The following is a 12,561-nucleotide window of genomic DNA, read 5'->3' on the forward strand; positions in this document are numbered from 1 at the left end:
GCAGATGCACCCAAACCAGTGATTACCTTCGCCCTGAGCTGCTAAGTGGAGGAAGTCTGTGATTAGTTGACACCTCCAGCCAGGCTTTGGAAATTAAGCCAGGCTGGAGCAGGGGGTGGATGACAACTGCTTTATTCACTGCTGATATATAAAACTGAAAACGCTGTCTGGGTACGGTATCAGGCTATTCTGGCGGTGATGGCCAAAGGACCGGTGAGGGATACGCAGTGAGTCCCTGGGGGGGATTTGGGGTGCTCATAGGCAGGGATGGGTTTTGGTTCTGTGGCTTTGAGCCCTGGGGAGCAATGTCTGAGGGCTCGGGGCCAGGTTTTGTGCTGGGTTTGGTCTTTCTGTGCAAATGGCTTTGAATAAATGTCCTGCACCATCCTCTGCTGTGGGTCTCACCTGGTCCTGCAGCCTGGGGAAGGCAGGGACTTAGACCCGGGGCTTGTCCCTAGGCTTGTGGGTTCTTGTGTTTGCAGATGGCTACTGAAAAGAGAAGGAAGGTGGTTATGTCCCCTCTGTGCTGTAGCTGATACCAGGCATGTGTCTGACCCCACGCAAGGAGGAGCCTGCCGCTCTGCACAGGCAGTCCTGTGGGTCTGTCCCCGCTCTGCAAGCGGGGGATGCTCGTGGTCCATCCCTGCAGCACACTGGCCTGGCCATGACGTGGAGGACCATCATCCTGACGCCGGAGCCAGGAGGGCTCAGGTCCTGCTGTGCCGTGTGGCCCCTAAAGCTTGCAGCATGGAGGAGCTAAGCTGACGTCTCCATACCCGGCTGCTGCTGGCAGGTAAATCCCGGCTCTTCACACCCCGGGGTGAACATCATTGAGGTTTAGCAGAGCAATTCCCTACGTGCCACCCCCCAGCACCCGTCCGGGCGTCAAACAGGGACGAGGAAGATATGGCAGCGATGCAAAGATGGTGTGAATGACACTGGGGGTGTGGGCCTTGCACCCCCTTTCTAGCTGGGCAATGCCCTTTGTGGGGCTCTGCCGTTCGGCCGCTTTCCTCCCGAGGTGCTGGGGCATCATGAGGTGGCGTTGGACCAACACAGACCCCAGATGAGACCAGCAGCCTCCATCCGCGGTGCCTTCCCGGCAGCCCGTGCACGACCCAGGACAGGGCAGCGCGGCTTTGCCTGCCCCATCTCGCTGCCGTCTGGTCTGTGCCACGCTGGCTGGCGCAAACAGATCAGCCAGATTAGCCGGCACTGGGATCCAGTTTCTTCCCGGAGCTGCTGAGCACGAGCGGGAAGTTTTCCTTTGCCCGAAGTGGTTGTTTGTGCCCTGCAAACAGCAAGACGTCCTGGGGAAGTATTTATTTAAGGTTAAAAGTGTGGCCTCGCCACGTCCCAGCGGGGCTGCGAGCATGTGGACGACCGAATGGCCCTGGCCAGATCTGGCATCTCGCCACCCTGCCAGCCCCGTCCCAGCCTGGCACCGCTGCGACAAGGACCCTGGGGAGGGAGTCTTCGTCCCTGGGAGGGGACGTTGCAGCCCACGGGCTGGGGGTGGGTGTCTGTGCCACCCCTGGCACCCACCGAGGTGCACGGATCAGGACGGGTCTCGCCTTTTGGGAGCCCACCAGCCCAGGGCTGAGCATCCCATGCTTTTGGCAAAATGACAGCGAGAGCAGCCGTTGCACAGAGCTGTGACTCCCTCTGGTGCCTGCCCCGAGGCTCCCGAGCTCGTCCTTCGCTCCTTCCTCACCCCAAAGCCCCAGAGATGGAGGTTTGGGGTGCCCCGGCTGGCCGTGGGGCAGCCCCGGTGTGGGTGGGTGAGCGGGTGAGCGGGGGCCGGTGCCGAGCTCCCGGCTTGGCAGCGGCCACGGGAGCCGCTCGGCCATGGAGCCCGGGATGTGCCAAGCACCCTTGTGCCAGGGCCTGAATTTGGGGGGACGGAGCTGCTTTCGGGGGTGATGGAGACAGGGCTTTGCCTGCAGATGGAGCTCCTCGCTCGGCCATCGGGCTCAGGGAGAGGGTTGGGGTGAGGTGTTAAACCCCACAAATTTCTCCTTCTTGAGGACCCTGTGGCTCTGCCAGATCCCAAAAGGAAAAGAGGACGGTGCTTAAGCTCTCCCTGCTGAGGAGGGGATGGTGGTAATTAATCCCTCATTAAGTTAATTACCCAAATGTGCTTGGCCTGAAAGAGGTGAGGGACCCCACTCAAACCCAGGTATTAAAAAGCAAATCTCTGCAGCGCCAGTGATGCTGGGGGGAACAGTGGTTTTGGGGTGTCTGGCTGAGGCAGCCTCATTGCCAGCCCCTGCAGCCTGCTCCTTCCTCCCCTGGAGGAGGAAGAGGGTGCGCAGGGAGGGTGGCCGCAGGGATGGAGGGGCTGCCAGGGGGGCTCTGCCCCCCACCACAGCCCTGGGCTGCAAATACTGCAACTTTTGCAAGCAGCTCCTGGATTTGGGGCTGGGAATGGCCCCTTTGGGGGCTGCAGGGGGCTCTGCCCCACGGGCTGGGGGAACCCTGGGGGAACCCTGGGGGAACAGAGGGGAGCGCTTGCAGCCCACTGGGTCCTGCCAGCCTGGCACGTGTGCCCTTGTGCCATGCTAAAATGGCCCATTTTACCCCATTTGAGAGCAGTGACGTGGGAGGACCTCACTGGGGGCCAGATTTGGCCTTTGACTGAGCCCAGCCCTGGGGGCAGAGGGGCTGGAGGTTGGACGAGGGCAAGGGTGGGTGCCTGATCCCCGGGGCTCCCTCATCGGGGCTGGCAGCTGCCTGTGGAGGCAGCAGGGTCTGCTCGTGGGACCCCCGTGCTGCCCAGGGTGAGGGACGGCCGCAGGGTTGGCAGCCGCCGGCAAGAGCTCGCTCCTCCGGGGATTACGCTGATCCCCTCCGGCCGCCCTGCTGTGCCGAAGGATTTCTGAGTCCTTAACGTGGTTTTCCTGTTAAATTGGAGATGTTTGCACCCACAGTGCAAGGGCCAAGCCAGCGTTTGCTTTCATCCCTAAGATCTTAGTGGGGTCAGTAAGACTGCATGGCTTGGCCTCTGCATGGTGGAAAATCAGGTGTGAATTGGGGTTTAAAAGTTTCTTTCAAAAATGGAGCTCTGCAAGGAAGCAGATTCAGGGCTACAACCCTGAACTTTCTGGCCCTCCTTACAGCTTTGCAGACTCTCCTTATGGCTGCTTCTCCTCCATGGGCATCGTGAATCCCACCTTTGCTGCAGCTCGAAGCAAGAGGCTCTTACGGGTTTGACACGTTTCCCCAGAAGCCAAAACTCAGCCTCTCCCGTGTGGTTTCCAACCCACTATTTCTTCTCTTCTCCCAGGTGGTCTCTGGTCCCAGCAGCAGCACGGGACCAAGAGATGCCACGCGCCTGCCTCTGCCTGTGCACACCGGCACGCTCGCCACCAGCTGTGGTGGGATCCTGACGGCTCATGTTGGTCTTGGATGTGGGGCTGATTGCCTCCTCCTCCTCCTTGGCCACCACCACATAACCAGTTCTGCCCCGTTCTCCACTTGTGCAACGGCAGCTCCACCACCGCTCACCTTTGGCCCTGCCGAAGGGCAGCCCGGCGCCCTCGGAGCAGGGCTTTGTCACCGTGCTGCCACCGTCCCTCGCAGTGACATCCTAGGTGAGATGAAGGCAGAGAAGGCACCAGACAGGAGTGGACCCAGCAGCACCACCTGATGTACCCTTCGGATCTGACACCCACCTTCCGTGGCCTGGCAGCACCCATGGGTGCTCTCCCTGGCTGCGGGCATCCCTCGCTAACGAGCGGGTGACGAAAGCTGCGCTGCGTATCGGGATGAATCACGGACCTGGTCGGCTGCAGCCACCCCTGCAGCTTGCTGGGCTTCAAATGCAGCTTTAAATCGTTAGTGTCCCTGGCTCTGGAAACGATCTTTCGTAATACAAGCTCTTACAGCAGAAATGAAACCTCGGCAGGTCTCTAACGCACCCGCGGCTCTGCCCCCTTTGCAGGAGGTGTGATTTTTTTTTTTTTTTAATTTTTATTAGTTTTTTTCCAGGGTACGATGACAATTCCCTGGGGCTTGGTGCAACTTGGGTGCGAGGTTTGCTTCCCCACAGGTTGCTGCAGTGATGTGCTGTTACCGGAGGCACTGAGCCTGTCCCAGTTTGGGGCTGGGGTACCCCAGTAATGGGTATAGCAAACCTGCCTTGTCTATGGATTTGCTAGATAGTGTCATCAAGGTTTTGGTGGATCAGTTGAGCTGATTTGGTTTTTGGTTAGGAGAAATAACAAAACAAGAAGAAATCCAACTCCCCAGCAAGAAGTGATGTGGTTTTTGCCTTCCTCCATAAACAAATGGGGCTCAGGAGGTGCTGATCTGCGCACAGGCATCCCCAAAGCTTTCGGGGTGCCTGGGTGATCAGTTGGGAAGCAGCGATGGAAAAGGGAGGACTTTCTTACAAAATTCCTGAAAACAGCCCAGTAGAGATGAGGGAGCCTGTGGGGGTCAGGGCTGGGTGCCATGGCTGCTGGGCACAGATTTGGGGTGACCGGGTCCCCTGCGGGTGCCCCTGGGCTCAGCGCCCCCCCCCCCGCCCCCGGCACAGAGGAGGGTGCCAAGCAGCTCCGCAGCAGCAGTTTGGGCAGGCAGGCAGGCGCAGGCAGGCGGCCGCGCAGCCGTGCACTGCCCCCTCCTTCACGCAGCCTGCTCCTTGCTGTGAAAAAGGCCGTTTTTCTCCCCAAAACGGTTCCCTCGCGGGACGGGCAACATTTGCTGCTGCTCCCCGGCAGAAGTGAAACCCTATCCCCATCCTCGGTGCTCCGCTTGGGTTTCTCGGGGCTATTTCTGGCACTCGGCTCCTTCGCTTCCAGCGTTTCCACTGCATTTCTCCATCTTTTTTCCGCTCCTTCCCTCCTCCGCCTGCCCTTGCCTCCCTGTGACCTCGGCCGAGTGTCCTCCCCATGGCCCCACCGCGATGGCTGCTCCCCGAAATGGGCCACCAAGGCGGATTATTGCCATCGCTAATCTGCATTCGCCCTCCTCCCCGTCTTCCCCTGCTCCTCCCTTCTCCAAATCACTGCTGCACAGCACCGGTGTGCAGTGCCGCACGGGCTGGCCGGCTGCCCCGAAACGGCCAACGTCGGGAGAGCCGCTGTGCCAGGGCTGGCGTGAGTAGGGGGCTGCGGTGGCCGGGTGGTGGCCGGGGTGTCCCCAGGGTGGGAGGCTGGGTGGCTCTGCTGCTGTCTCCGCTGGCTGCGTCCTCCTCGGGTTGTTTATTTTTTCCATCCCTGCCCTTCCCATGTCCTTCGGCGGCAGCAGGAGCCAGAAAGGCCGTCTGCAGCGGGTCGGGGTGCTGTGGGTGCTCCCCTGTGGGTGCTCCCCTACCCTGCGTGGCCTCTGCTCGGCAGGGAGATGCCGCTGGAGGATGGGGACTCGGCGAGGTGGAGGGGACAGCGGGTCAACGGCGAGGTCAGCAGTACCCCCCAGCTCGGGGGGATGGGGGACCCCCCGCCCCGGAGCATGCCAGCTCCCGACGGCAGCAGGACGGAGGCGATGGCAGAGGGCTGGGAGCCGGGGCCGGCGCTGGGTGACGGGGACGTGACCCCCGGGGGGGCCCCGCAGCGAGCGGGGCAGGAGCCGGGGCAGCGCGAGGAAGCCCTGATGGCCGAGCTCTCGGAGCTGGTGCAGAAGGTGGTGAAGAGCAGCAGCTGGTGGGACCGGCACGGCGTGGACATCAGCATCCTCACCTGCAGCTTCCTCCTGCTCCCGGCAGGTAACCGGCTCAGCACCCCCAGACCGTGGCTGGGGGTCCCGGGGGGGTCTCACCTCCTCCTCATGGATTTTGCATCAGTGGTGCAACTTCATTTGCGCGAGAAGCCTATTAGCAGCATATTAAGCCTGCAACAAAGCCACAGTAACGCCTTCATCCCGTGCCATGGGGCGCCCTGACCCTGCTGGGGTCACAGCAGGTGACGGTGGCACCTGGGATAGAGCCTGGGGTGAGGGGATGGTGCCCGGGCAGATGGGCACAGAGCAGAACAGGGAATGACATGCCCCATCCGTGCCCCATGGCGGGACAGGGAAACCCTGGAGATTTTGGTGACGATGGCCGTGACGGGTGCAGGGGGGCATGGGGGAGCACAGGGCTCCAGCAGCATGGTTGGCAAGCTGCAGCTGGTGCCTTCTCTTGCTTTTGAACTCCTGGGGATGCTGAAATCCTGGTAGGGTTGTATTTGTCACCAGCGGGATTCCAGCCGGAGCTGCGGGATGGGACCTGGCACCAGCAGCGCCTGGTGCCATCGCAGCTGGAAGTGGCCAAACCTTCAGCACGATGGCGAGCATGGCTGGTCCGGCCGTGCAGGACAGTGCGGAGGAAAGCTTTCCAGCTCGGGCAGTTTAAGTACTTGTAACTACATCTGAAAAACAAGTTTAGGGTAGTGGCTGGCATGTTTGGGTGTAGCAACACCTCGAGCCCAGCGAGGAGGGCTGCGGCACTTGTGCGTGGCTGAGCTCCTGCTTGGCTGGTTTCTCCGCAGGGTTCCTGTGCCTGCGGTCAGCCGAGGCCGTCCCTTTCCTGGTGGGTGTCCTCACCCTCGGCGTGGTGCATCACACCCTGACCGTGAAGGGCAGCCACCTGGCCAGCCACAACGCCTTGACTGAGTCCAAGTCCTGGGGCAAAGTGTGGGCCATCTTCTTCATCGAGGTGAGCGGAGACACAGAGTTCAGGTGGCAGGCCCCCCAAAAACCCCATCAGCACCTTGCCAGCACCCCAAGTCCTTCAGGAACAGCCACCAGAGACCAAGATGTATCCAAAACCTTCCTGACCCACGTGCAGGAGAGTTAAATGAAAATGCTACCCCAGGGAGCACCAGGAACATCCCTGCTTGTGGGGCTTTGCCTGGAGGCGGCGGGGCTGGGGGTGAGCCCCTGGCTGGGGACAGCCCCTGTGATGTGCTGGGCTGTGGGGTTTTGTGTCGCTCCCCTTGGCCACGGGGCTGCAGAGCAGGATAATGTGTTACAGGGAATGGTGGAAATGGTTTTCAGTGTTTAAGAATTCCATTTCTAGACTGGTTTGGAGGCTGTGGGGGGCAGAGCAGCTTCCCTGCGTGCAGTGCATCGCCCCTGGGTGCCTCTCCCATGAGCCCAAGCCAGGCAGTGCCCGACCCTGGCACCGTGGCTGTTGGCATCGCCAACCCCTTTCTCTTCCCTCCCAGCTCTGTTCAGCTTTCACGGCCGAGCAGGCCACCTACAACCACGTGAAGATCCACCACGGCTACACCAATGTCATCGGCCTGGGGGACTCCAGCACCTGGAAGCTTCCTTTCCTGAACCGCTACATCTACATGTTCATCGCGCCTCTCGCGGTGCCCATCATAACCCCTCTGGTTGCTCTTGGTACGTGTCCCAGCCGCCTTGGGATGGGGTGTTGGGTCTGGTGAGCTCGTTACTGTCCAGGTCTCACCCCACCAAAGGGTCCTGCTTTGGAGGCATCACGTTGACTACACCAGCCCACGGTGTGACACAGGGCTGCAGTGAAGGCAGGCAATGCCTCACCTGCTCCAGGGAAGGCATCTACTGCATCTCTCCTTTCTGCTGGTGCTCAGAAACGCTTCACATTTTCCTATGTTGGGTCAAGAGTTGAAAGCTCTGGCAAAAGTCATCATGAGCCCAAAGCGCCCCAAATTTGCTTCCCTGTAATTCAGACCCTTGGCCGTAGCAGGGTTCAGCGTTGCACGTAGGTCTCTGGCTGGTCAGAGCATCGCACGGGGTGCGTTTGCTCACTATGTATGGGGTGGAGGCATGGGGGTCTCTGGGGGCTGGGACGCAATGAGCTCGGGCAGACAACACGGTGGCTCAGGGGAAATAATGGTGCCAGGAAACGACTGGGGAGAAGAGCCCCGAAAATAGTAAGAGGCTGAGGAAGCCCAGGCTGTTGGGCTGAACACACAGCTCTGGACAATGCCAAAAGCACAGATGATGACTTGGCAAGTTGTAAGAAATGAAGATGCAGCCAAATCCCCATGTGATGATGCACGTCTGGAGCCTCTGCCGGGGCTGCAGCCCACAGGGCACTGCCCTGGGCGGGCTCCGGGCCCCAGCCCCAAAAACCAGCAGGTCAGCAGGGCTGGGGGGTTTGGGCCAGCCTGGAGGATGAGGAAGAATGGGATGGGCTTCAGGTTCGTCAGCATGCCGGGCAGCCTGGCCGCTGGAGCAGCAGTGGTGGGGAAGCACCAAAACCTTGCCCATTTGCTGCCTTTTCTTCCTTGCACAGATTTGTTGAGGAATGTGGAGTGGAAAGCAGCTCTCCGGACCCTCTGCTGCATGTTTCTGGGTCTTTACTGCCATTACTGGTTGCTGCTCCGTGTCTCGGGCTTCCAGTCGCCATGGTCCGCCCTGCTCTGCATGCTGCTCACCCGCTCCCTCCTGGCCCACCCCTACATCCACGTCAACATATTCCAGGTAGAGACCTGAGATGTCCCGATGGTGCTGGAGACAGGCCAGCCACCACCCGGCGCCGGGGACATGGCCCTGACGCTGCTGGCTGGAGCTTGTGTCAGCTTAAGGCGAGTGGCCTCGGTTGTCACCTCTCTCATGCCGATGTCATCGTGGGGAGGTCAGGCTGGTGGTGCTGGGGTGGACGGTGGTGGCCACAGGAGAACGTCAGGGCAGATGGGTGCGAAGGGCTGGAGGGTGATGTCCTCTGCGGTGGCTTGTGGGACTGGGGGGCTGGTGTGTTTGCACATGTATGTGCAGCTGGTATCGCAGGTCCTGGTTTGGAGGGAGGCTGGTGGCACACGGCGTGGGTGGGTTGGGGGACAGAGCCCGGGTGCTCCTCAGTGGCTCTGTGGGCAGATGAGTGCAGGATGGAGTGACTTTATGGACGAACCCAGTGCTGGGGTTGGCAGCCAAACCCCAAAATGTGGCTCAGTCTGGCCGGTGCCTTCGTGCCCTTGCACGGCTGGAGCTGCGGCTTGCTCTGCCGGTGAGGGGCCGGGGGGCTGGTGGGTGCTATGGGGTCCCCCCCTCCCTGTCCCACAGCACATCGGCCTCCCCATGTTCGCGGCCGATCGGAAACCCAAGCGGATCCACCTGATGAGCCTGGGCGTCCTCAACCTGCCCCGCAACGCCCTGCTCGACTGGTCCTTCGGCCACTCGCTCATCAGCTGCCACGTGGAGCATCACCTCTTCCCCAGCCTCTCCGACAACATGTGCCTGAAGGTGAGACGGCCCCGCGGCGTGGACGAGCGTGTGGGGAGGTGACACAGGAACAAGACCATCCATCTCCCCACCACCTCCTCTCCCTGCCACCAGACCTCTCTGCGCTTCTCCCCCCGTGCTAGAGACCTCTCGCTGCTTTGCAACAGCCCCTAACCCACCTCCCTCCATCCCCACTCCTGTTTCTCCCGGGTTTCCACTCCCTGCTCCTTCCCCTGATCCCAATTCCAGCCTGCAGCAGCCTCACAGTGATCCGGGATCCTCCCAGTTCTTCCTTTGGGAAAGCACCTCCAGTGCTGTGCAGTCTGGCATTCGTTTCAGCTGGCATCCAGGCAAATCTCCCTGTAATTTCGGTTCTGCCCTTACTTGTTGTTCTGAGGTGTGGGCTGTGTTCAAAACATGAGCTCTGAGCACTGACCCGGATTGAGGAGATCCCAAGGCAGGTCTGTGCGCTGCCCTTCAGCACGGGATCTCCACTCATTTAATACTGAGCACTTATTTTCAGTCTCAAGTTGGGGTCAAAATTAAGTAACAGGAATAGAGGGAGCGGGAGCACCAGTGGGTTTTGGGTCGTGCCCTTTGCTTGAGCTCGCGGGGCTGGTAGGACGTGCCTCCTGCAAGGTGTGTTGCAGGACAGGGGTAATTAAGTTGGTGGCAGCCTCCCAGCCCCGCCGCCGAGCCGGCTGTGTGGGCACGTGGGGATAACTATGGGTGCAAGTGACGAGCATGCGTGGCTGGCCCTCATTAAAAGCCTCATTAGGGCATCTCTCCTAATCCGGAGCCCTGCAAAGGCGTTTTGCCAGGGTCAACTCCCCACGTTGCTACAATTAGAAACCGCCTTCATCTTAATTTTCATGGCAAAGATGTTATAGCTGGTGCTGCCTTCTCCAGCCCTGTTTCAGGCATGTGGGATGGGTTTTCTGGGCACCTCGCGGGGATTTTGGTGATGCCTCAGGCTGGGAACGTTGTACAAACACCGGGATATCCCACACAGAGGTGACTCTGCCTTTGCCTTTGCAGATCAAACCCATCGTCTCCCAGTACCTGAAGCAGAAGAAGCTGCCGTACAACGAGGACACCTACGCCTCCAGGCTCCAGCTCTTCCTCCAGAGATACGAGGAGCTGATGGTCCATGCTCCCCCCATAACGGAGCTGGTGGGCATCCAGTGAGGACGGGGCCCTGGGACTCGGGGGGCTGCTTCCCACGGGGACTTGCGGCAGGGATGGTGTCAGCAGGAGGGGGGCTACGCAGACACACACCTCCATAAAGCCATCGCGTAGGAAACATCTCTCCCTGATGTCTTGCTTTTGGCTAGATGACGATGCATGGAGCCACTGCGGGAGGAGAGCTGGGCAGTGCGACGCCAGGGACGGAAAAGTGGGGTCCCCCCCCAAGTTATTCCCAGCCAGGGCTTAGTTTTATCCTCTCTGCTTTCATGCCTGGGGAGGGGAAGCCCCGGTCTGCTGGCGGGGGCCTCCCTGCAGCAGGACCATAGGGGATGCGGCTGGGGATGCGGCACCGTGCCCGGGGCATCCGGAGCTGGTTCCCGGCTAAGAACCGCCGGGGTCTGTAGGAAGGGGCTGCAAACGTGTGGTCGGGGGCTCAGGAAAGGAGCGGATTGTGGGGAGGGGGTTGTGTCACTGCTGCCTGTGCTTTGCCTGACTTTGGGGTAAGTCAGTCCCTTCTAGGAACAATGATTTGGCAAATTCAGCCTTAACATGTTGAAGTGGATCTTCTTTATTACTGGGTTTTATTGCTGGAGCAAGTCGTACTGGTATTGCGCAGTGCTCGAGGCAGGGCTGGGGGAAAGACCCTTGCCCCGTGTGGGGTATCCGTTTTGGGGTGCGGGAGGTGACCCCAGACGTGATCGCTGCTATTGCAAGAGTTTAGCAGGAGAATCGCGTGTTGGAGGCAGGCAGGGCTCCAGGGCTGGGGAGATTTTCCCTGCCTAGGGAGGGTGAACTCAGCCCACTGAGCCGCTGCCAGTGGGTGGGATGCTCACGTGGCCGGTTCCAGCCCCTCCGCGATGACGTGCCTGGCTTTCCCGGGGCACTCCGCTGTCCCAAACAAAGACTGATGACAAAGTCCAGCCCAGCGTCACGGTGGGGAGCTGGCAGCAGAGAAGACAACTAGCTCAAGTGGGACCAGCGCAGGAGTCGGTGCTGGCCCTGGGCATTGCGAGGCTTTGCTCTGAGCCTTGGGTTTCAATCCCTGATTTGTGCTGTCCCCCCACCAGGGCAGGACCCCCCCCAGCCTCAAAACTGGGATTTATAAGGCTCCGCGTTTCAAATGTGTCCCGAGGCACAGGGATGCTCTGCCCTGGTCCTGGCCCGTGGCAGGGCGAGGGTTGCAGAGGGCAGCCCATGGTGTTTGCCTTCCCATGGGCATCACGTACCCTGTTCTCCATCACCAAGTGCGGGGACATCCTCACACCCACCGGAGAAGGGTCCCCATGTGGCCGCTGTGACATGAGGCTGGGGCCGGGGTGGCCACGGCGTGTCCCTGTGTAGCAAATCCAGGCTCGCAGATGGGAAAAACTGGGCCTGGCTCCATCCAGTGTGACCCCTTTGGCATCAGAAATAGGGAATTACTGATTTATCCTGGGCTGGGGCCCGGGGGATGCTGATGTCCTGGGCTGGTGTCATCGCTGTGTCACCTCTAACCGGCCCCATGCGGGTTTATCGATCCAGGACATTGTGAAACATCCAAAGGGCAAATTCTCGCCCTTTGAGCACGGGTTACGCCGGGTCTGTAGGTGGGGGGGAGCTGGACGGTGGCTGGACCAAACAGCCTGAGTGCTCCCGGGGGTCACCCGGGGCTCAGGGACGGCAGAGACCCTCCCAGACCTGCCCTCCCACCCCCGTGATTAGTTTTCTTAATTAAGCGTCAGAGCCAAATTATGCTAAATGTGCCAAATTAATGGTGCTCCTGGCTCCAGCAAGTTGGGGTGAGCGTGCATTAGCGGCGCTTTCGGTTCAGCCGGGGTAATCGCAGCCTCACGCAGGCACAAAACGCCCTTTCTCCTCCCCTGTTGCGAAGAGAGCAGTTCCAAAATGTTTCTAAGCGTTGGTGGGAACAACCGCCCTTTTCACAGCTGGATTTCATGGATGTTGTTTAACGCAGTGCCATCTAAAGGCAAGCGTTCGCAGGTCCGTCAGGCAGTGGGAGATGACTTGTGGTTTGGGAAATATGTGGGTTATTCCCTGTCAGAAGCGTCAGATGCAGCAGAGGTTAATGGGGAAAAGGGAGATTTCCGGGGAAAAGGGAGCTTTCTGACCTGTGCTCAGAACGCCTCGAATTTCTGCCTTGCGCGATGCCCCAGATTTAAACGCGACTCTTTTTGTGGATGATATCAGTGCTGATATTTGGAACTGGGCCTCCAGCCTCGCCTCTCTGGGCAACGGGTTGGT

General features: G+C 60.1%; 1 protein-coding gene across 2 annotated transcripts; it reads left to right on the forward strand.

Annotated features, from left to right (window-relative positions):
* The first annotated feature begins 4,897 nt into the window (after positions 1-4,897).
* Positions 4,898-10,723, forward strand: FADS6 (fatty acid desaturase 6). 2 transcript variants are annotated; one of them, XM_009474131.2, is made up of 8 exons: positions 4,898-5,102; positions 5,343-5,707; positions 6,471-6,637; positions 7,149-7,329; positions 8,207-8,394; positions 8,974-9,153; positions 10,171-10,305; positions 10,467-10,723. In XM_009474131.2, the coding sequence occupies exons 2-8, from the start codon at positions 5,347-5,349 to the stop codon at positions 10,644-10,646; spliced, it is 1,392 nt and encodes a 463-aa protein (XP_009472406.2). In that variant the 5' UTR covers positions 4,898-5,102; positions 5,343-5,346; the 3' UTR covers positions 10,647-10,723. The 2 variants fall into 2 exon arrangements, with proteins under 2 accessions (XP_009472406.2, XP_087607106.1); XM_087750980.1 differs by having other exon boundaries at positions 4,927-5,102; positions 10,171-10,593.
* Positions 10,724-12,561: the final 1,838 nt, after the last annotated feature.

Source organism: Nipponia nippon, unplaced genomic scaffold (assembly GCF_047370975.1).
Source record: "Nipponia nippon isolate SJK-2023a ecotype South Korea unplaced genomic scaffold, ASM4737097v1 scaffold_14, whole genome shotgun sequence".
NCBI lineage: Eukaryota > Metazoa > Chordata > Aves > Pelecaniformes > Threskiornithidae > Nipponia > Nipponia nippon.